The 23,941-nt window shown below is 48.7% G+C and overlaps 1 protein-coding gene across 1 annotated transcript; it reads right to left on the bottom strand.

Annotated features, from left to right (window-relative positions):
- Window positions 1–1,598: 1,598 nt before the first annotated feature.
- idh3b (isocitrate dehydrogenase (NAD(+)) 3 non-catalytic subunit beta) lies at window positions 1,599–23,279 on the bottom strand. The gene is made up of 11 exons (XM_078555363.1): window positions 23,199–23,279; window positions 18,657–18,764; window positions 17,718–17,838; window positions 15,647–15,707; window positions 7,758–7,890; window positions 7,519–7,652; window positions 7,284–7,386; window positions 6,889–7,035; window positions 4,651–4,745; window positions 3,425–3,485; window positions 1,599–2,400 (listed from the first exon to the last, which is right to left on the bottom strand). Exons 2-11 carry the CDS (start codon window positions 18,714–18,716, stop codon window positions 2,311–2,313), a joined length of 1,005 nt encoding a protein of 334 aa, XP_078411489.1. The 5' UTR covers window positions 18,717–18,764; window positions 23,199–23,279; the 3' UTR covers window positions 1,599–2,310.
- Between the last annotated feature and the right edge of the window lie 662 nt (window positions 23,280–23,941).

The following is a 23,941-nucleotide window of genomic DNA, read 5'->3' as shown; positions in this document are numbered from 1 at the left end:
ATGTAGATTTAATTCAGCGTATTGTTGTTGACTGTCTCTCCTTCAATCCCACCTCCACTGAATGGCCTGTAATCCACACTGACAATTGTACTATTTCCCTTGCTGCTTAACTCTCTCCATCTTGATTCTCTCTGAACAGAAACCCATCCTCGCTTTCTCAAAGACATAATCCTTTACTAACACTGGGAGTAACTCACCTCCTGATTTCCCAAAGCCTGTCCTCCATCTACAAGGCACAAGTCAGGAGTATGATGGAATATTCTCCATTTGCCTGGATGAGTGCAGCTCCCACAACACTCAAGGAGCTTGACACCATCCAGGACAAAGCAGCTCACTTGATTGGCACCACATCCACAAACATTCACTCCTTCCACCACCAACACAGAGTAGTAGGCAGTGTGCACCATCTTCAAGATGCACTGCAGGAACTCCCCAAGGCTCCTTTGACAACACCTTCCAAACCCATGACCACTACCATCTGGGAGGACAAGGGCAGCAGATAGATGGGAACACCACTACCTGGAAGTTCCCCTCCAAGTCACTCACCATCCTGACTTGGAAATATGTCGCTGTTCCTTCACTGTCCCTGGGTCAAAATCCTGGAATTCCCTTCCTAACAGCACTCTGGGTGTACCTACACCACACGGACTGCAGCGGTTCAAGAAGGCAGCTCATCACCACCTTCTCAAGGGCAATTGGTAAAAAGGGGTTAGACAATAAATGCTGGCCCAGCCAGCGACGCCCACATCCCGTGAATGAATAAAATTAAATAAATAAATGAAAGGTGCTGGCCTGTGCAGCAACACCCACATCCCATGAATGAATTTTTTAAAAATTAAATTTAAAAACTGCCAGCTACCCCATTTTAGGGCATATCTCCATCAAAAACATTGTAGCCAGGGTTAAGTTCCTAGCCCTGGCCAAACCTTGTCTATTAATGAGACTTGAAGATTGCTGAAAAGAGAGATGTTGCTGAAGCTTTATGCCTTACACTCCTCAGGACAAACACAACAATTCCAAATTTCAAACTATCACAACAATTTATACTACTGGAGAAGAGTGCTGATTGGTTGGCAAGTCGACTCTGATTGCTTTCTTCATGGCAATGCCTCGGCCAACTGAGAGCTATAAATGAGACTCTATAGCTAGTAATTCTAACTCCACCTTGGTTTTGAATGTTCTACATTCACAGATTACTTGCTCGCTCTTGTTTCATTTGTTTAGTGTTCTGTTCAGAAACCTGTTACAGGTTTAGTGATCTGCTCTCCCTCAAGTCCCCAAGCCACCCACCATATTTATTTAAATTCCCCCATCCCTCGCTCTATTCACCCTCTCCACCAGGACTTCAATGCTAGTCAAGGCCACCCCTTCCCTTGTTACAGAAATGGCCTCAATGTGCCAAGGCTGATCACTTCCCCTCCTGCATTCATGGACTTTCTTACATTACAGTGACTACGCCACAAGTATTTCATTGGTTGTAAAGCACTTTGGAATGCCCTGCAGCTTTGAAAGGGACTGCAGAATCACAAGTTCTTCATCATGTTCTCAAACTACGCCGGAAGTACTCAGGTTATCAAGTGAAACAAAGTGATGCAGACTATCATTGACAAAGTGCTGGAATGTTTATTTGTGACTAACATTGACTGCTCCAAATGCAGCATTTTACAGATGTTGTAACAGACGTGGGAGAGGTGGGGCTAAGGTTGGCACCCTGCAGATTACCTGATTTGCGATGCCCCCAATTACTCCAGTGTCAGTGATTCAGATGCTAAAAATCTCAAGAAATTTTCCTCGAGGTGTCAGTTATCTGATTTGTAAATGTCATTTATTTACATCATGATTGAAGTTCATTACGTCGTTTCTCCATCCTGGGGCTGAGACAATCTGAAAATCTTCAAAATCAATCTCAACGAAACAAAGGGGAAATAAAAGAGATGATCCACAAATCAGGAATAATGGTGAGTAAGAGGGTTCCTGGATATTGTTCTCTATGTGAGAACTGGTCAATGCGCATAGTATGGGGCAGGTTAAAGGGTTAAACACTAAATACTGGACCAGGTCACTGGGAGACACTCGGGTCACTCCATCCACTCCACATTCAGACGGTGACATTACTTTCCCATAAGCTCCACCAGTACACAGGTACAAACACTTTAACTCATTCCTTCCAAAGGATTTCTGAATGGGGGCAGGGGAAAGAGGAGGGTCTCCGACAGTCCCCAGGGATCCAATGACAGCATCAAGTCCAAACTCACGACAGGAGGAGCTGCTTCTAAAGGGAACCCAATGAGTTCCAGGACCTGAGGCGGACTAGCGGTGACGAGGAGGGTGCAGATTATCGATGATGCTCTTCAGGAAATCACTGGTGGTGGAATAACCGCCCATATCTCGGGTCCGAACCTATTCCCAGGGAGAGGGAGTGAGGGAGAAATAAATCAAAAGGAGAAATGAAAAAGAAACCACAAAATAAACGGAAATCAAATAAACAATGTGGCTAAATGAAGATAAAATCATTCAAAAACCATGGGGAAAAAAGTGGATACACTGGGCACAGGCCCCTCAAAACCCAACCCAACCCCCCACCCTCAAAACCCAACCCAACCCCCCCCTCAAAACCCAACCCAACCCCCCCTCAAAACCCAACCCAATCCCCCCTCAAAACCCAACCCAACACCCCCTCAAAACACAACCCAACCCAACCCCCCCTCAAAACCCAACCCAACCACCCCCTCAAAACCCAACTCAACCCCCCCTCAAAACCCAACCCAACCCCCCCTCAAAATCCAACCCAACCCCCCCTCAAAACCCAAACCACCCCCACTCAAAACCCAACCCAACCCCCCCTCAAAACCCAACCCAACCCCACCTCAAAACCCAACCCAACCCCGCCTCAAAATCCAACACAAAACCCAACACCTCCTCTCGAAACCCAACCCACCCCCCTCAAAACCCACCCTACCAACCCCCCAAAAAACTCAACCAACACCCCTCACCCCTCTCGAAACGCACCCCACCCCCCCTCAAAACCCACCCCACCAACCCCCCAAAATACTCAACCAACACCCCCTCACCCCTCTCGAAACCCACCCTACCAACCCCCCAAAAAACTCAACCAACCACCCTCAAAACCCACCCCACCAACCCCCCAAAAAACTCAACCAACACCCAGACCCCACCGACACAACCCAACATTCCACTCCCAGCCCTCCACACAATCCCCCCCATCCCTCACACACAACCAGCCCCTCACCCCCCACACATGACACAACCCCCCTCCCCCACCATCTCCCACACAAACTCCCCGTCCCCCACCCAAGACCTCCACACACCCCCAGCCGTCACACAGACCCCCCCCCACCTACCTCATTGTCCCTCTCCCACCCAGCTATCCGTGCCGCTCCCTCTGGCCAGTCTCCCCCCCTACCTTGCCCAGTTTGATGACTTTCTTCACAGCCTCGGAGACCAGGTTGGAGTGAAATTCTAAGCTGCAGCAGAATAAGAGTTGGGTGTTATTCATATTGAACATGACTTTTAATAATTCAACCTGTTAAGAACAGTGAGAACATCAACAAAAAAATATGCCCAAACAGTCTGAGCCACACAGCAACCGAGTGTGAGGGTGAGGGGGCAAAGCGAGAAAGCAGGCCAGTTTGGGGGGGGGGGGGGCGGGGCAAGAAGAGAGGGCAGGAGGTTGGGGCTTGCGAGAGAGAGAGAGAGAAAAGAATGCAGGCCTTGAATCGCCCCCTCAACCCCCTACTGAGGTTAATGGGTCAAAGGAAAAGACGGGAGTCAAATCTGACACACAGGGTTAAGGTGGTATCACAGAGGCCAAGCTTCTCAGCCATCACTGCAAGAGCTCATTACAGCAGTGCCCTCAGCCCAACCATCTTCAGTACCATAAAATCAGGAATATCACTGCTCACTGATGGTTCCCACAACATTCCACTCACAATCCCTCTCCGTAATGAAGAAACAAGATTTGGACTGACAGATGGCAGCTAGGTGGTAGAGATCGTGGGTTTGAAAGGTGCTGCCGAAGGAGCCCAGTGAGTTGCTGCAGTGCATCCTGTCGATGGTACACACACTGCTACCACCGTGCGTCAGTGGTGGAGGGACTGAATGTTGAAGTAGTGGACGGGGTGACAATTAAGATGGTATCGAGCTTCTGGAGTTTTATTGGAGCTGTATAATGATAACATAGTGAAAGGTTATGGCCCCGGTGTAGATCATTGTGGGACACCATTTGTTACATCCTGTGGTATAGGATTCAGCAAAGGTTCAGTGTCAAGGGGAGGTGACCGGATTCTCTCACGAAGACACTCGCTGCCTGGCACTTAAAGAGCAAGTAACATTCACACCACATATCAGCCCAAGCCGGAATGTTGTTCAGGTTTTGCTGCATATGGACACAGGCTGCTTCAGTACCTGAATGTAAATATAACTGCACAGTGCGATCATCAGCGAATATCCCCACTTCTGACCTTATAATCAAGGGGCTGTCAGTCTCCAATGTTGTCCACACCCAGGGAACACAAAACGTGCAAGGGAGTGGCTGTGGAGAGAGGGGGATGATGTCACTGGCCTTCAACTTGAGAAGCTGAAAAGTTACCAAAGGACCGAACAGCAAGATGGAGCAACAGAGCAACTTACTTCAGGTGTTTCAGCATATTGGCAGAGCTCAGTAACATGGCGGTGGGATTGGCAATGTTCCTGCCCATCGCCTGTGAAAAGGGATGGCGAGCTCCCTGAAACAAAACAGGAACAGTCAGTGAGGGGAGAACAGGAGCCATCTGTTGGGATTGTGGGTAATATACTGGGATATAACGGTAATATACCATCACATGGGAATGGGGGTAATATACTGGGATATAACTGTAATATACCATCACATGGAAATGGACGTAATATACTGGGATATAACTGTAATATACCATCACATGGGAATGGGGGTAATATACAGGGATATAACTGTAATATATCATCACTTGGGAATGGGGGTAATATACAGGGATATAACTGTAACATACCATCACTTGGGAATGGGGGTAATATACTGGGATAAAACTGTAATATATCATCACATGGAAATGTGGGTAATATACAGGGATATAACTAATATATCATCACTTGGGAATGGGGGTAATACAATGGGATATAACTGTAATATATCATCACATGGGAATGGGGGTAATACAATGGGATATATCTGTAATATACCATCATGTGGGAATGGGGGTAATACAATGGGATATAACTGTAATATATCATCACTTGGGAATGGGGGTAATACAATGGGATATATCTGTAATATACCATCACATGGGAATGGGGGTAATACAATGGGATATATCTGTAATATACCATCACATGGAAATTGAGGTAATATACTGGGATATAACTGTAATATATCATCACATGGAAATGGGGGTAATATACTGGGATATAACTATAATATGCGTCACATGGAAATGGAGGTAATATACTGGGATATAACTGTAATATACCATCATACCATGGGAATGGAGGTAATATACTGGGATATAACTGTAATACGGTGTCACATGGGAATGGGGGTAATATACTGCGATATAACATCAAAAGATATGGAGATAGTGAAAAAATGGTGTAAGAAATAGATGGTCAGCCATGATCTGTTTGAATGGTGGAGCAGCCTCGATGGGCTGAATGGCCTATTTCTGCTCATATTTCCTATGTTCCTATTTGACCCACTGTCCCAGAGTATGAAAGGACACAGTGTGTGACCCACTGTCCCAGAGTGTGAAAGGACAGCGTGTGACCCACTGTCCCAGAGTGTGAAAGGACAGTGTGTGACCCACTGTCCCAGAGTGTGAAAGGACAGCGTGTGACCCACTGTCCCAGAGTGTGAAAGGACAGTGTGTGACCCACTGTCCCAGAGTGTGAAAGGACAGCGTGTGACCCACTGTCCCAGTGTGTGAAAGGACAGTGTGTGACCCACTGTCCCAGAGTGTGAAAGGACAGTGTGTGACCCACTGTCCCAGAGTGTGAAAGGACAGTGCGTGACCCACTGTCCCAGAGTGTGAAAGGACAGTGTGTGACCCACTGTCCCAGAGTGTGAAAAGACAGTGTGTGACTCACTGTCCCAGAATGTGAAAGGACAGTGTGTGACCCACTGTCCCAGAGTGTGAAAGGAGTGTGTGACCCACTGTCCCAGAGTGTGAATGGACAGCGTGTGACCCACTGTCCCAGAGTGTGAAAGGACAGCGTGTGACCCACTGTCCCAGAGTGTGAAAGGACAGCGTGTGACCCACTGTCCCAGAGTGTGAAAGGACAGCGTGTGACCCACTGACCCAGAGTGTGAAAGGACAGCGTGTGACCCACTGTCCCAGAGTGTGAAAGGACATTGTGTGACCCACTGTCCCAGAGTGTGAAAGGGCAGTGTGTGACCCACTGTCCCAGAGTGTGAAAGGACAGTGTGTGACCCACTGTCCCAGAGTGTGAAAGGACAGTGTGTGATCCACTGTCCCAGAGTGTGAATGGACAGCGTGTGACCCACTGTCCCAGAGTGTGAAAGGACAGCGTGTGACCCACTGTCCCAGAGTGTGAAAGGACAGTGTGTGACCCACTGTCCCAGAGTGTGAAAGGACAGTGTGTGACCCACTGTCCCAGAGTGTGAAAGGACAGTGTGTGACCCACTGTCCCAGAGTGTGAAAGGACAGTGTGTGACCCACTGTCCCAGAGTGTGAAAGGACAGTGTGTGACCCACTGTCCCAGAGTGTGAAAGGACAGTGTGTGACCCACTGTCCCAGAGTGTGAAAGGACAGTGTGTGATCCACTGCCCTCAATTGCCCCCCACCCATTGCTGATGCCCCAGTTGAACCGAGCGACAAACTGTTTCTATTTCTTTACCGTTTCAAAAACTGCATACTCGGCACTGAAGCTCTCTCCTGGGACAACCCCAGCTCCTCCCACCAGGCCGGCTGCCAGGTTGTCAATGATGTTTCCATAAAGATTCGGCATAACCAGGACATCGAACTGATAGGGATTGGACACAAGCTGTGGGGTCAGAGGGTAGAGAATCAATGCTGATCAACCAAGGAAGAGAACAACTGAAAGGAGGTCTGGTGTGTGGCCAAGAGGAAGACGGGGAGGTCAGAGCACAGCACTGACCCGGAGGCCCACACTGTTTCTCAGCTACCCCTGACGGTGCCCCGGCGACACCCCGGGCAATGTCCCGCGAACCGCGGAGTTCCCGCAGCGACACCCCACCAACCCAGGCCGTTCCCAGGGCAACCCCGATTTACCTGCATGCAGCAGTTGTCGATGATCACTGACTCATATTTGATATTAGGGTAGAGTTCGGCCATCTCCTTACAGCATTGCAGGAAGAGCCCATCACCCAACTTCCTGTCAGTGAAGAACCAGAAACATAATCACCCAGGCGGAAACAAGGAGAGCAATGGGGGGGCGGGGGTGGGGGAAGGAGGGGGAGAGATGGAGTCAGGATGGGGGCTGCAGCCATGGGGGTCTGTCACTCACATGATGTTGGCCTTGTGCACGGCGGTGACCTTCGAGCGACCTTTCTTTGTGGCGTAGTCAAAGGCAAACTTTGCGATGCGGCGGGATTTCTCCCTTGTGATGATCTTCAGACACTCGATGACTCCATGAGCGCTCTAACCCCAAGAGGAAAGAAGAGTCAAAGCTGGAACCGAGGCTATAGGAACCAGAAACCTGGCTGTTTGGGGGGGGCTGGGGTTCAGGTGCGGAACTCTGCTTACCTCGTACTCTAGTGAGCTGTACTCGCCCTCCGTCTGTTCACGGATAATCACCAGGTCTAAGTTGTTGTGCCGTGTGGGATAACCTGGTAAACTGTTAACATGGACCACGTTTGCAAACAAGTCGAGTTTCTTCCTGAGGAGAAACAGGAACAGAATCAGCCCGAGCGTATTAACAGCACAGAAAGAGGCCACCGCCTCTTGTCTCTCAGGACACTTGTCAGGCACCTCTGTCCACTCTGCCCCCATTCACCTCATCAGAGAGCACAGAACTGAGCAGGGGCAGCCGGAATATCAAGAGACGGCCAAGGATAGTGCAAGGACCAGAGCGGAAATGGCAGTACATATTTGGTCAAGGATGTCTCCAAGCAGCTGCAGAGCACTCTGAGAGGCGGGGGGAGGGAGGGTGAACAGCCAGTGGTCATGGTGCATATTGTTGCCAATGATATGGGTGCAAAGAGGAACGATGTCCAGCAGGCAGATTTTTGGTGGCTAGGAAAGAAACTAGCAAACAGGACCGCATAATTGGTCATCTCCCAGCACCAAGTGATAGTGAGCATTGAAACAGAGGGTTAAAGCTGATGAATAGGTGGCTGATGAGATGGTGCAGGAGGGCGTTGGATTCCTGGGACATTGGGACTGGCTCTGGGGGAGATGGGACCCATACAGGCCGGACAGGTTGCACCTGAACAGAGCAGCGACCAATGTCCCAGCGAGGGAGTTTGATCGTACTACTGGAGGGATTGAAGTAATTTGGCTGGGGTTGGAAACATGAACATAGATTCAGACGGGAGAGAAGCAAGGCTGGAAACAGAACTCTGGAATGATTACAGCACAGGAGATCATTCGGCTCTGTGTCCATGCTGGTTCGGAGCAATTTAGCTACTGCCAGTTCCTCTCCTCCTCCCCATATCCCTGAAAATCTTTTTTCTGCCGACAATTGTCCAATTCTCTTTTGAAAGCCACAGTCTCAGGTAGCACATTCCCGATTCTAACCACTCGCTGCGTGTAAAGGTTTTTCCTCATGTCATCTTTGATCCTTTTGACAATCACCTTAAATCAATGTCCTCTGGCTCTTGACCCCTCCACTAAAGGGAACGGTTTCTCCCAAAATGCATAAAGGACAAGAGAGGGAAGAGAGTAGAGGCAAATGGTAACGTGCGTCCAACGCTCCCTCTAGTTGTCTGGGCTGCGTTTATTTGTGCTGAAGCATGAGGAGAGAGCACTTTCTGCCCATGTGCAGATGCAGTGTCAGTGTCAGGCTGTTTAAAGTGAGACACGCTTAAAGTGCAGCTCCACTTTCTGTCGCTGAACTAAACATTTCTTTGCAAACTGGTATCTTATAACCGCCTCCTTTACAACAAAACCAGTCAAAAGAAAAAAAACTGCTACTACTCAGAGCAACCATTTTAACAGTCGGGTTCTTGTAATTTTATATTTTTTTCCGCCAACAGCCGATTAGCCTGGTGAGAGCCAGTGTCGGAAATCAAAACCAGATGTTCTTAGCTGTGGAGTTTCACTACTGGTGAAAAAAAAAATTCTGAAAAAAATAATAATAAAAAAATTCATCACCCAATCTGGGGCTCAAACCCATTATCTACCAACGGAGTTAGCCAGGCTCTGTAGCAACACCATAAGACGTAGGAGCAGAATTAGGCCATTTGGCCCATCGAGTCTGCTCCGCCATTCAATGAGATCATGGCTGATCTGATAATCCTCAACTCCACTTTCTTGCCTTCTCCCCAAAGCCCTTCATTCCCTTACTGATTAAAAATCTGTCTATCTCAGCCTGAATATACTTAACGACCCAGCCTCTACAGCCCTCTGCGGTAAAGAATTCCACAGATTCACCACCCTCAGAGAAGAAATTCCTCCTCGTCTCTGTCTTAAATGGGCACCCCCTTACTCTGAGATTATGCCCTTGGTCCTAGGCTCTGCCACAAGGGAAAACAACCTCACAACATCTGTCAAGCTCCCTAAGAATCTTATATGTTTCAATAAGGTCACCTCTCATTCTTCTAAACTCCAATGAGTACAGACCCAACCTACTCAACCTCTCCTCATAAGAAAATCCCTCCACACCTGGAATCAACCTAGTGAACCTTCTCTGAACTGCCTCCAATGCCAGTTTATCTTTCCTTAGATAAGGGTCCAAAACTGTTCACAGTATTCCAGGTATGGTCGAACTAGTGCCTTGTATAATTTTAGCAAGACTTCCCTATTCTTAGGCTCCATTCCCTTCGAAATAACGACCAACATTACATTTGCCTTCCCTATTACCTGCTGAACTTGTATGCTAGCTTTTTGTGATTCATGCATGAGGACCCCCAAATCCTTCTGTGCTGCAGCTTTCTGCAACCTTTCTCCATTTAAATAATATTCAGCTCCTCTATTCTCCCTACCAAAGTGCATGAAACACCCTGCACAAAGGCTTTCCAACTTGCTCATTTGTTCAGCTTGTTCTAAATAAATCCAAAGAAAAATATTGTTTAGATTTGAAGTTGCAGTGTTAAACTGGCCTGGGAGCAACAGGGCACATACCCACTGTCTTGGTGGGAGATTCTCCGCGTGTGCTAGTGGCCACAGTGCAGGCCAAGTGCACACGCACCACTGTTCCTGACCCCTTTGTGGTCAGCAGCAGGACTTAACAGCAAATTTTTTATTGGACTGCAGGGGTGATTAATTTAAGTCTGTGACTCCGTTAAATATTATTGTGCAGCTGCAGAGGTATAACTTCGAGGGACCGACTTGCGTGCAAGATCCCTCCGCTTGCTGCATGGCCACACAGCTCAGAGGTCCGTCTTCACACAAGTGCAGAATGATACAATCTAGCTGAGGAGGAGAAGGAGGGTGAAATATTGGAAGAGATTAACATAGTGAGACGGAAAATATTAGGGAGCTTAGCATTCTTGAAAGCAGATAAATCACCAGGCCCGGGTGAAATATATCCCAGGGTTATTAAAAAAGCAGACAGGAAATATTCGCGACTCTGTGCTGCATTGTCAAATTCTCTCGCTACAGGTGTGTTGTCAGAAGACCGGAGGACAGTTAACTTAGTACCATTGTTTAAAAAGGGATAGACCGAGTTCTTATAGACCAGTCCGCCCAACCTCAATGATGGGAAAATTATTACAACAATTCTGAGGATAAATCTTCATTTAGAAAGACACAGGTTAATCAAAGACAGAAAGCACAGAATTGTTAAGGGAACATTGTGTCTGACTAACTTGACTGAACTTTCGGAGGTAGTAACGTGAGCATCAATGAAGGTAGCACACATGAGGCAATCTATCAGGGATCTGAGCAAGATATTTGACAAGGTCCCACATTGAAGACTGGTCACTAAAGTAAAAGCTCATGGGGTCCAAGGCAAAGTGGTACCACTGGATCCAAAACTGGCTCAGCGGCAGAACACAAAGGTGTTTTTGTGACTGAAAGGCCGTTTCCAATGGGGTTCCACGGCCTGAAAACTGGGTCCCTTGTTTTTTTGTGGTATAGATCAATATTTGACAGCTCTCAAAACAGTCATCGAATAACATAAACATCAAGCTGACCCTTAGGACCAAGCTGATAGTTTATAAAGCCTGTTCTCAGAACCTCGCTGTATGGCTGTGAAACATGGTCGACTTACAGCTAGTAAGAAACTTAACAATTCCTATCTTTGCTTTCTGCTGCACATTGTGGGCATATCCTGGCAGGACACAATCACAAATGGGGCAGCCCTCACAAAGGCAGAGTGCCCTGGTTTGTTAGCACTCACCAAACAGAGGTGAATTCAAGTATTGCCGAAATAAGAGACATCTTTTGTCAACGCTTTCTGTCTTGCGCTCATCAGGACAATTCGCGAGAAAATACCAATGTCAGGGGAAACAACATATTTATGCTGCATGAGAAGACAGTGGTGATTGGTTGGCAAGGGGACTGTGATTGGTAGAGGTGCTGCCATAGTGAATGCGCCAGTTGATTGTGACCAGTTAACTGCCAAGCATTGATTGAAATTTAAACCAGGCTGCTTTGTCAAGACACTGCCCTGGGGAATAAACCAACGAATGGCTGTCACTTATTTTGTTTAGCTGAAACTGGTGCAATATGTGTACTGAAACAGGTGCAATGTTCTTTCTGTCTGCAACGAGTAGAGGCCCTGTGGATTAATACATGTAGCTTCCAGTACACGCAAATGCACCACAGTGCGAGCCCGACTGACAATCTGAAATTGTGTGTCAGTGTAATTCTCTAGAAGCTACACGTATTAATACACAAAACCCTGTTCTTTGCAGACAGAAATAAACATGAACACACACTGCACCTGTCTCAGCTAAACAAAATAAGTGACAGCCATTCGCTGGTTCATTCCCCAGATTAATGTCTTGACCAGAGTCAAGCTACCTGGTTTAAATTTCAGACAATGCTTGGCAGTTAACTGTCAGTCACAATTGCCTGGTGAATTCTCCATGGCAATGCCTCTACTAATCACAGTCAATTTATCAACTAATCAGCACTCTCCTCATGCAATCCTCATGGTTTGTCCTGGTGAGTGCTAGACGAAAAGCTTTGACAAAAAATGTCCCTTTTGTAAAGCAATATGCAGGTTCTGCACTGCCAAACAACTAGTTCAGGTGAAGTCACTGGCTCATGGCACACCCGCAAAATGAAAGATGGTCCCGAAGACTTCCTGTATCATGAGGCAGCTGGAGCCAGGCAACCAGTGGAACACCCAAAGCTCCACTTTGAGGCCCTAAACATCAATTATTGCATCTGGGAGTCACTAGCTGATGACAGAAGAAAATGGCAACACCTCCTGTGGGCTGGCATGCTACACCATGATGACCAGTGGCGACAGCAGCTTGACAGCAAGGTTCTTAAGCAAATTGATAGAGGGAGTGACAAGGTATTGGAGGTGTTGGCAGGCTTAAAAGTGGACAAATCTCCAGGTCCTGATGATTTGTGGCCCAGACTGCTGAGGGAGGCAAGGGAGGAGATCGCAGGGGCTCTGACCCAAATGTTTAATTCCTCTCTGGCCACGGGGGAGGTGTCAGAGGACTGGAGAACAGCTAATGCGGTTCCGCTATTTAAGAAGGGTTGTAGAGATAAGCCAGGGAACGACAGGCCAGTGAGTCTCACATCAGTGGTAGGGAAACTATTGGAGAAATTTCTGAAGGAGAGTATCTATCTCCACTTGGAGAGGCAAGGTTTGATCAGGGATAGTCAGCATGACTTTGTCAGAGGGAGGTCATGCCTAACAAATTTGATTGAATTTTCTGAGGAGGTGACCAGGTGTGTAGATGAGGGTAGTGCAGTTGATGTAGTTTATATGGATTTCAGCAAAGCCTTTGACAAGGTCCCACATGGGAGACTTATAAAGAAGGCAAATGCACATGGGATACAGGGTAATTTGATAAGGTGGATTCAAAATTGGTTTAGTTGTAGGAGACAGAGGGTGATGACAGAAGGATGTTTTAGTGACTGGAAGCCAGTGTCCAGTGACGTACCACAGGGATCTGTGCTGGGTTCCCTATTATTTGTCATTTGTATAAACGACATAGGTGACTAGTGGGGTGTAGGATTAGTAAGTTTGCGGATGACACAAAGATTGGCCGCGTGCTTAACAGTGAGGTTGAGTGTCTTGGGCTACAGGAAGATATAGACGGGATGATCAAATGGGCAGATAAGTGGCAGATGGAACTTAACCCTGAAAAGTGTGAGGTGATACACTTTGGAAGGAGTAATTTGACAAGGAAATATTCAATGAACTGCATGGCACTAAGAGGTTCTGAGGAACAAAGGGACCTTGGCGTGTGTCTCCATAGATCTCCGAAGGCAGAGGGGCATGTTAGTGGGGTGGTGAAAAAGGCATATGGGACACTTGCCTTTATCAATCGAGGCATAGATTACGAAAGTAGGGAGGTCATGTTGGAGTTGTACAGAACCTTGGTGAGGCCACAGCTGGAGTACTGTGTGCAGTTCTGGTCTCCACATTATAGGAAGGATGTGATTGCACTGGAGGGGGTGCAGAGGAGATTCACCAGGATGTTGCCTGGGATGAAACATTTAAGTTATGAAGAGAGGTTGGATAGACTTGGGTTGTTTTCGTTGGAGCAGAGAAGACTGAGGAGTGACCTGATCGAGGTGTACAAGATTATGAGGGGCATGGACAGGGTGGATAGGGAGCAGCTGTTCCCCTTAGTTGAAGGGTCAGTCACATGGGGGCATAAGTTCTAGGTGAGGGGCAGGAGGTTTAGGGGGGATGTGAGGAAAAACTTTTTTACCCAGAGGGTGGTGACGGTCTGGAATGCGCTGCCTGGGAGGGAGGTGGAGGTGGGTTGCCTCACATCCTTTAACAAGTACCTGGATGAGCACTTGGCACGTCATAACATTCAAGGCTATGGGCCAAGTGCTGGTAAATGGGATTAGGTAGGTAGGTCAGGTGTTTCTCACGTGCAGACTCGATGGGCCGAAGGGCCTCTTCTGCGCCGTGTGATTCTGTGACAACAGACACCAACACCAAAAATAACAGCCCACAACAACACTTGGTAGCTTTATACGCTGCACTTATGGCAGAACCTGCCTCTCAAGGATTGGCCTCTTTAGCCATCAACAAAAGGTGCAACATATGAAGACACCCCATCTGAAATGGATTTGTTTGCTGCCTGTCCATCATCTTTCGTAGATGGATGGATATTGACAATGCTCAATGTAGGGATATGATTAAGGAGTTTGCAGGTAATACCAAAATGGCCATGTAGATGGTAATGAGGAAGAAAGCTGTAAACTGCAGGAAGATCTCAATGGGCTGGTAGACTGGGCAGAAAACTGGCAAATGCAGCACAACCTAGAAAAGTATAAAGTAACGTTGGGGGGGTATAAACGAGGCAAGGGAATACACAATAAATGGTCGGATTCTGAAAAGTATAGAATTACAGGGGGGGCCTTAGAGTGCATGTCCACAGATCTCTAAAGGTAACAGGACAGACAGTTAAGGTGGTCAAGAAGGCATAGAGGATACTTTTCTTTATTGGCCATGGCATTAATGTAAGAGCAGGGAGGTTATGCTCAAACTGTATAAAACAAGTGAGGCCACAAGCAGAGTATTGTGTAAAATTCTGGTCACTACATTACAGGAAGGATGTGATTACATTGGAGAGGGGTACAGAAGAGATTTACAAGGATGTTGCCAGGAATGGAGAATTTTAGCTATGAGGAAAGATTGGAACGGCTGGGGGTACTCCACAGATGCTGCCTGACCTGCTGAGTACTTCCAACATTTTCTGTTTCTATTTCAGATTTCCAGCAGCAGCAGTATTTTGGTTTTGGATTAGTCTGGGGCTGTTTTCTTGGCAACAGAGGAAGCTGAGGGGAGATTTAACTGAAGTGTAGAAAATGATGAAAGGCCTAGATAGAGTGGATGGGAAGGTCCCATTTCCATTAGTAGAGAGGTCAATAACCAGGTGGCAGAGATTTAAAGCAAGTGGTGGAAGAGTTAGAGGGAGGTTGAGGAGTAATTACTTCACCCAGAGGGTACAGGCAGCCAGGAACTCATTGTGCGGAAGAGTAATAGGGGCAGGAATCTTCATTGCATTGCACTGGATATGCACTTGAAGTGTCGACAACAACCTACAGAGTTACCGACCAAGAGCTGAAAGTGGGATTATGCTGGATAACTCTTTCGGTCAGCACAAACATGACGAACTGAACGGTTTCCTTCAGTGATGTAAATTTTCTATGTTTTTACCCCTATCCTGCTTCTTTCACCCCATCATCCCACACCCACCTCTGTCAGATTTCTCACATGGGGACACAACGGAAGCAATGATCTTGGATTCAGAGAACCTTCATTCCCAATCCCAAACCCCTCGCCTCCCACAATCCTGATCAGAGGACAGATCAGCTCTTACCTCAGCTTCATCTCATAGGATGACAGCTCGCCCTTATATTCCATCGGCGTGTAGATCTTCCCTGTGAACACAACGAGTTAAGGTACAGAATTAGGAGGGTAAAGTAGCACAAAGTCAAGCACGACGGAGTACTGCTAGACAGGGTAATTACCTCATTCAAGGAATTTGGTGAGTTAGGGGATTTTAAGGGTTGATCTCTTTTCTAAAATCTAGTCGAGTTTGCATTTAGCATTAAACTTTAAACTATAGTCTCTTTCAGTCTCGTGATAAACAAGCTGCTCGCTAGTGGCAACTGCAGAATTAGTTAATTTTGCGGCCTGCTAGAACTGGTCCCTAGCCAGCAGGGCCTAATTAAGGTCTCTGGAATCACAGCTACTTAAAATATAGGAGGTTTTACCAAGGGACAAAGTGAGTAGCATTAAGTCCAACTTGACAAGAGTGCTATTAGACAGAATATAGGAGAATTCGGAGCAGTGAGGGTAGAGGTGCTGTTCTGGCTATCCACGAGACAAGGAGTGCTGAGAGAGGGAGCGAGAGACATCAGGACCTGAGAGCTGAAGTCTAGAGGCATTAATTAGGTTAGTAACATTCACATCGTACAAGTGCCAGGCAATGACCATCTTCAGCAAAGGAGAATCTAACCATCTCCATATGACATTCAATGTCCTTACAGTCACTGAATCCCCCACTATCAACATCAGCATCGCAGGGGTTACCACTGTTCAAAAACTGAACTGGGCTAGCCATATAAATACTGTGGCTACAAGAGCAGGTCAGAGGCCGGGAATTCTGCACAGTACGCTCACCTCCTGACTCCCCTAAGCCTGTCCACCATCTACAAAGCACAAGTCAGGAGTGTGATGGAATAATCGCCACTTGCCTGGATAAGTGCAGTTCCAACAATAATCAAGATGCTCAACACTATCCAGGACAAAGCAGCCCACTTGTTTGGCACCCCATCCACCAACTTAAACATTCACTCCCTCCACCACTGACGCACAGTAGCAGCAGTGTGTACCATCTACAAGGTGCACAGCAGCAACTCAACAAGGCTTCTTTGACAGCACCTTCCAAACCCATGACCTCTACTGAGGACAAGGGCAGCAGATGCATGGGAACACTACTACCTGCAAGCTCCCTTCCAAGTCACACACCATCCTGACTTGGACATATATCGCCGTTCCTTCACTATCGCTGGGTCAAAATCCTGGAACTCCCTTCCGAACAGCACTGTGGGTGTACCCACACCATATGGACTGCAGCAGTTCAAGAAGGCAACTCATCACCACCTTCTGAAGGGAAATTAAGGATGGGCAATAAATGCTGGCCTAGCCTGCGATGCCCACATCCCATGAATGAATAAAAAAAATTGCCTTTAATTAAGTTTAAAACACTAATTTCAGGCTCAAGTTTGTCACCCTCAAACCGAATGTGAAATTATTCCATGTTATGATCACTCTTGCCCAGAAGATTCTTTACCATAAATTAATTAAATAATTCTTTCACATTACACATTACCAAATCTAAAATATCCTGCTCCCTGTTTGGTTCCAGAATGTATTGTCCTCAGAAGCTGTCCGGAGTACATTCTAAGAACTCATCCTAAAGACTACCTTTGTGAATCCTACTTGTCCCATCTATATGAAGATTAAAATCACCCATGATTATTGCAGTACCTTTCTTACATGTCCCCATGACTTGATGTAGAATGTCAAACAGTGTAGCTACTGTTAGGGGGGCCTGTAAACCACTCCCACAAGTGATTTTTTTCCTTTGCTATTTCTTATTTGCAGTTGGCTAAGTATATAAGGAGGAGAGTAGCTAAAGTGAGCATTGGTCCCTCAGAGGGTGAGACTGGATAATTAATAACTGGAAACAAGGAAATGGCAGAGACGTTCAACAAATATTATATGTCTGTCTTCAATGTGGAAGACACAGAAAACATCCCAAAAATAGTAGGAGAAACTCGAAGGGTGAAAAGGAGGGAGGTTATTAAAACAATTACTATCATGATACTATAAGGAATTATCACCTTTCCGTGAACCCTCGCATCTCCCCCATCACCTTGTACCTTTAATGGCGACTCGGTTCAATCTCATGGAGTTGAGGACTTCGTCCAGTTTCTCCTCTGAGGCCATGTTGTGAACCTCACTCACATGATGTTCGTCAAACTGAACTGGCACCTCCGCAGCCTTAGGGGACAGATAACACCTTAAACAGAGACCCCTCACCCAACGTCCTAACTCTTTGACCCCTCCACGCCCATCTGACCTGACACCCCTCCGCCCCTGTCCCACCCCTCCAACCCACACCCATCTGTCACTCCCTCCAGCCATATCCGTCCCTCCGACCCACACCCAGTCCGCCCGGCCCTCCGACCCACCCCCGGCCCTCCGACCCACCCCCGGCCCTCCGACCCACCCCCGGCCCTCCGACCCACCCCCGGCCCTCCGACCCACCCCCGGCCCTCCGACCCACCCCCGGCCCTCCGACCCACCCCCGGCCCTCCGACCCACCCCCGGCCCTCCGACCCACGCCCGGCCCTCCGACCCACGCCCGGCCCTCCGACCCACGCCCGGCCCTCCGACCCACGCCCGGCCCTCCGACCCACGCCCGGCCCTCCGACCCACGCCCGGCCCTCCGACCCACGCCCGGCCCTCCGACCCACGCCCGGCCCTCCGACCCACGCCCGGCCCTCCGACCCACGCCCGGCCCTCCGACCCACGCCCGGCCCTCCGACCCACGCCCGGCCCTCCGACCCACGCCCGGCCCTCCGACCCACGCCCGGCCCTCCGACCCACGCCCGGCCCTCCGACCCACGCCCGGCCCTCCGACCCACGCCCGGCCCTCCGACCCACGCCCGGCCCTCCGACCCACGCCCGGCCCTCCGACCCACGCCCGGCCCTCCTCCCCTTTGACCCACACCCGCCCCATCTCCGCCCCAATTCTCCCCCCGAACCAGCCCTCCCCCTCTGCGAGTGCGCAGGGTCCATGGCCTCTTGGCCGTTACCTTGAACACCTCTTTGACGACATGCATCAACTCGGGTCCCACACCATCCCCTGGAATCATTGTCACCTGGAAATCCCCATCAGGCCTCCTGACAGCCGGAGAAGAGAACTGAGAGAGAGAGAGAAAAGCCATCAACACTGGATCAAGAGGGAGAGGGGGAATGGCAGGGGAAAGGCCAGGGGGAATGAAGTAGGCGGAGGAGGATTTAAAGGGGAGTTGACAATGACAGGGAGGAAAGGCGGGGAATGAGAGGAGAGGGGGTCGAAATGGGGGGGATTGAAGAGGAAGGGAGGGGTATGATTGGGGGAGGGGGCTGCGGGGAGGTGGACGTATAGGGCTATGTACTGCTCCCAGCTGAGGTTAAGAATTATGACTCAGTTCACGCCCTGGCTCCTGCCTGTACTCCAGTGTCCCGCAGACTGGGGGCTGTGAACATGAGCCTGGTGGGATAGACAAGAGAAGCGATGAGTTCAGAGGCTGACTGTGGGGTGAACCAGAGGCAAGTTTGGAGAACCATGAAACCTCCCCCGCCCCCAACCCTTGAGACACTAACGTGCTGCGGGAAGAAATCAAGGTGAACATCAAGAGGTTCTTCATCCTTAAAGATGTTCAGAAGAGAGAGGTAGAAGGAAATGTCCCGACTCCAGAAAAGCTGCAGAATCTGCTCCGGCTGAAGTTGATGGGGGTTGATGTCAAGGAGGATCTCGGCTAAAGAGTAGCAGGCCTCGTTCTTTGCTTCAGAAGCCTCCAAGATCAGCATCTAGGCAGAGCGGCTCTTGAAGGATGACTTGGTGATGTCATCATGGCCGAAACATCTGAAGCATCAGCAAATCCTTTTATGCTGGGCTGTATGATGTGAAGCACGCTGACCGCACAGCCTCCCACTCCTTCTTGCCCTTGATCTCAGAAGTCTTAGAGGGCAGTGATTGGGAGGAGTTTACACATGAACGAGCTGACAAATGCCGCTAGGTTCTTCAAGACGAGTAATAATCTGGGAAGCGACAGCTTGCCGGCCAAGTCACGTTCAACTCTGTGGGACTGGATTGGCCCAGACCTGCTACAAGTGTGCAAGGGTATGCTTCTAGCCGGCAGCATGTCAGAATCGATCAGGAAAGGTATCATCACCCTCATCCACAAACAGCACTGAAATCAGAAATTGGTGCTCATTTCGCTGATTAATGTGGCCTACAAAAGTCTGTCCAATCAAGTCGAGTGGTCTGGTGTTTGTGATCCACATTGATCAGGTCTGCGCCATATCCGGCAGGAAGATTTCTCGTGCTGCACAGGGATATGACAGCCTGAGGCCATTTGTACAGGACAGGAGAATGAACATCTCCCTTATCATCTTAGACTAGGGGAGGTCTTTAACAGAATAGCGCACATCTACACGATGAACATTCTCTCTAAAATCAGGCTTGAGGAGGGAATCCACAATTGGATCTAACTGCTCTACATAAACATTACTAGTACAGTTTCAATCCACAGTTGGGAATCGGAAAGTTTTCCAATCAAATCTGGAGTCAGGCAAGTCTGTAGATGAATAACGTCGCCATTTTCTGCTCGTATCCGCTGTTGGCTCAAGACTGATGAGCATCCGCAACCAGTTCGAACTGGCCTTGGGGGCCAAAGTAAATCTTAGTCCAACTACCTGAAGGTGCTGGGGATATGGTTCAGAGGGGTGGGGGCATCACCAAAAGCTGACAGGAGCACAGAGCCATGGTGAAGTAGAAACTGGGCATGTGGGAGTGACACAACCTCTCCAAAATGGGTAAGAACCTGGTCATCGGGTTCAAGGTGCTCTCGGTGTTGCTGCATGTGGTGCAGGTCTGGCCCATAACTCTCACCTGTGGTCACCCGAGACATCTTCCACTTTATCTGAAGATCGAAAATGGGCCATGTCGACAGGGACATACAGGGCAGGAAAACTCTAGACAAAGAGAGAGGGAATATACCCAATGTTGACCTCATCCCAAAGGTCAACTTTATGTGTGGTCACACAGAAACTAGGAGCAGGAGTAGACCATTCGGCCCTTCGAGCCTGCTTCGCCATTCATTTTAATCATGGCTGATCATCCAACTCAATAACCTGCTCCCGCTTTCTCCCCATACCCTTTGATCCCTTTCGCCCCAAGAGCTATAACTAACTCCTTGAAAACATACAATGTTTTGGTCTCAACTACTTTCTGTGGTAGCGAATTCCACAGGCTCACCACTCTCTGGATGAAGAAATTTCTCCTCATCTCAGTCCTAAATGGTCTACCCCGTGTCCTCAGACTGTGACCCCTGGTTCTGGACTCCCCCACCATCGGGAACATCCTTCCTGCATCTACCCTGTCTAGTCCTGTTAGAATTTTATAGGTTTCTATGAGATCCCCCCTCATTCTTCTGAACTCCAGCGAATATAATCCTAATCGACTCAATCTCTCCTCATATGTCAGTCCCGCCATCCCAGGAATCAGTCGGGTAAACCTTCGCTGCACTCCCTCTATAGCAAGAACATCCTTCCTCAAATAAGGAGACCAAAACTGCACACAATATTCCAGGTGTGGTCTCACCAAGGCCCTACACAATTGCAGCAAGACATTCCTGCTCCTGTACTCGAATCCTCTGGCTATGAAGGCCAACATACCATTTGCCTTCTTTACCGCCTGCTGCACCTGCATGCTTATCTTCAGTGACTGGTGTACAAGGACACCCAGGTCTCATTGCACATTCCCTTCTCTCAATTTATAGCCATTCAGATAATAATCTGCCTTCCTGTTTTTGCTACCAAAATGGATAACCTCACATTTATCCACATTATACTGCATCTGCCATGCATTTGCCCACTCTCTCAGCTTGTCCAAATCACACTGAAGCATCTCTGCATCCTCCTCACAGCTCACCCTCCCACCCAGCTTTGTGTCATCTGCAAATTTGTAGAGATTACATTTAATTCCCTCATCTAAATCATTAATATATATTGTGAATAACTGGGGTCCCAGCACCGATCCCTGCGGTACCCCATTAGTCACTGCCTGCCATTCGGAAAAAGACCCATTTATTCCTACTCTTTGTTTCCTGTCTGCCAACCAGTTTTCTATTCATCTCAATACACTACCCCCAATCACATGCACTTTAATTTTACACACTAATCTCTTATGTGGGACTTTGTTGAAAGCCTTCTGAAAGTCCAAATAAACCACATCCACTGGCTCCCCCTCATCAACTCTACTAGTTACATCCTCGAAAAATTCCAGTAGATTTGTCAAGCATGATTTCCCTTTCGTAAATCCATGCTGACTCTGTCCGATTCTGCCACTGTTTTCCAAGTGCTCAGCTATTAAATCTTTTATAATGGACTCTAGAATTGTCCCCACTACCGACGTCAGGCTGACTGGTCTATAATTCCCTGTTTTCTCTCTGCCTCCCTTTTTAAATAGTGGGGTTACATTAGCTACCCTCCAATCTGTAGGAACTGTTCCGGAGTCTATAGAATCTCGGAAGATAACCATCAAGCTGTGTGTAGGCCCTTGGTAGGCAATTACCAATCACCAGTGTGGTGAAGGATGGGTTTGGCCACATTGCCGTGGAATGCTCCATTCAGCTACACCTAACCTCGTGGAGAAAAGCATCTTAGACCACAAGTCCAGATGTAACATCCTCAAGGGCCTCCGGGAAAAGGGGATGGTGGATCCTGTCAGATGGTTCCCAAGAAGACCATCAAGGTCATCTGGCAGAATGCCTCAACGCCAGAACGTTCAAACATGCACCAAGACGTATTGTGGCTGGCGGGGAGAAGGACCCTGCCAGTCAGACCCTTCCTGCACACCCGGAGTCTCAGTGCTACTCACCACACAAGGTGCCTGCTGCAGGAAAGAGACAATTATCCATTTCCTTCTGAAATGTGCCTTTGCATCTCTTTCCAAGTGTCCTTTCTCAGTGATTTTTGTCCAGGTTTATCCCAAGCAGCTCCGTAACACAGGACTCTGTACTCTATGGCTGTTCCCGGGATGCACGTCCGAGATAAAGATCAACTGCTGCCGGAGTGTCTTCAACTCAGTGAAAGATGCTCCTTGGTCTCCCCAAACTTTGTCGGTCTTCCAGTGCAAAGAGCTGTCGGTGTTGCAGACAGGCACATTCCAAGATCCAGGACCACGTGCTGAGGGACACACTAAAGACTTGAGCCAGTGCTGCGAGGCACAATGGTGAAAGGTCAATGTCCAAGACCTTCCCGCCATAGGATACCAAGGAGCTGGAAACCAAGTAGAATCCCTGGGGCTGTGTGCACCAGAAAATGTGCACACATAAAATGAACATTCTCTATAACCTTTAATTGTGAATGGTGAGACATCTCAGAGTGTTACACACTGTAATGAAAGAAATGGAACTGTATTGCACTGTGTGTAATACCAAACTTGTGCTCTTATGTATTGTACTTTGCAAATTTTTCTGAATGAAGTATATGTTTGGAGAAAATAACTGGCTCGGCGCCAAGTGGAATACAGTGAGAGTGGAGTCAGGAATAAGCTGGACAGGGAACCTCCCCAGGGATCACTTTACCTGTGACTGAGGTGAGGAGCTCAGCGAGGGGCTGCTCAGGAGGGTTCGTGAGGCAACAACACTCTGGGCAAAACCGTAATTCTGAAAGAGAAAAAAAACATCAGTTACCAGAGAGATTGGGCTGGGGAGAGACACAGAGAGAGGGTCGGGGGGGGAGACACAGAGAGAGAGGGTCGGGGGGAGAGACACAGAGAGAGAGGGTCGGGGGGAGAGACACAGAGAGAGAGGGTCGGTGGGAGAGACACAGAGAGAGGGTGGGGGGGAGAGACACAGAGAGAGAGGGTGGAGGGGAAGAGACACAGAGAGAGAGGGTGGGGGGGAGAGAGACAGAGAGAGGGTGGGGGGGAGAGAGACAGAGAGAGAGGGTGGGGGGGAGAGACGGAGAGATTGGTTGGGGGGGGGAGAGACACAGAGAGGGTTTGGGGGGGAGAGACACAGAGAGGGGGTCGGGGGGAGAGACACAGAGAGGGGGTCGGGGGGAGAGACACAGAAAGAAGGTCAGGGGGGAGTGACACAGAGAGAGGGTGGGGGGGAGAGACACAGAGAGAGAGGGTGGGGGGGAAGAGACACAGCGAGAGAGGGTTGGGGGGGGGAGAGACACAGAGAGAGAGGGTGGGGGGGAGAGAGACAGAGAGAGGGTGGGGGGGAGAGAGACAGAGAGAGAGGGTGGGGGGGAGAGACGGAGAGATTGGTTGGGGGGGGAGAGACACAGAGAGGGTTTGGGGGGAGAGACACAGATAGAG

The sequence above is a fragment of the Cetorhinus maximus genome, chromosome 1, assembly GCF_964194155.1.
Source record: "Cetorhinus maximus chromosome 1, sCetMax3.hap1.1, whole genome shotgun sequence".
In the NCBI taxonomy this organism is placed as follows: domain Eukaryota; kingdom Metazoa; phylum Chordata; class Chondrichthyes; order Lamniformes; family Cetorhinidae; genus Cetorhinus; species Cetorhinus maximus.
The sequence above is the reverse complement of the archived record's forward strand: the minus strand, read 5'-3'. Positions and strand labels throughout refer to the sequence as shown.

Bases quoted from the DNA above. Each gene is read 5' to 3' on its own strand.
- idh3b (XM_078555363.1), bottom strand. From the start codon at position 18,716: ATGATTCCAGGGGATGGTGTGGGACCCGAGTTGATGCATGTCGTCAAA. The intron at 15,708-17,717 runs GTACAAGGTGAT...TTGTGTTCACAG, and splicing joins GAACCGAGTCGCCATTAAAG to GGAAGATCTACACGCCGATG. The intron at 7,891-15,646 runs GTAAGAGCTGAT...GTTTCTCCTCAG, and splicing joins TCCTATGAGATGAAGCTGAG to GAAGAAACTCGACTTGTTTG.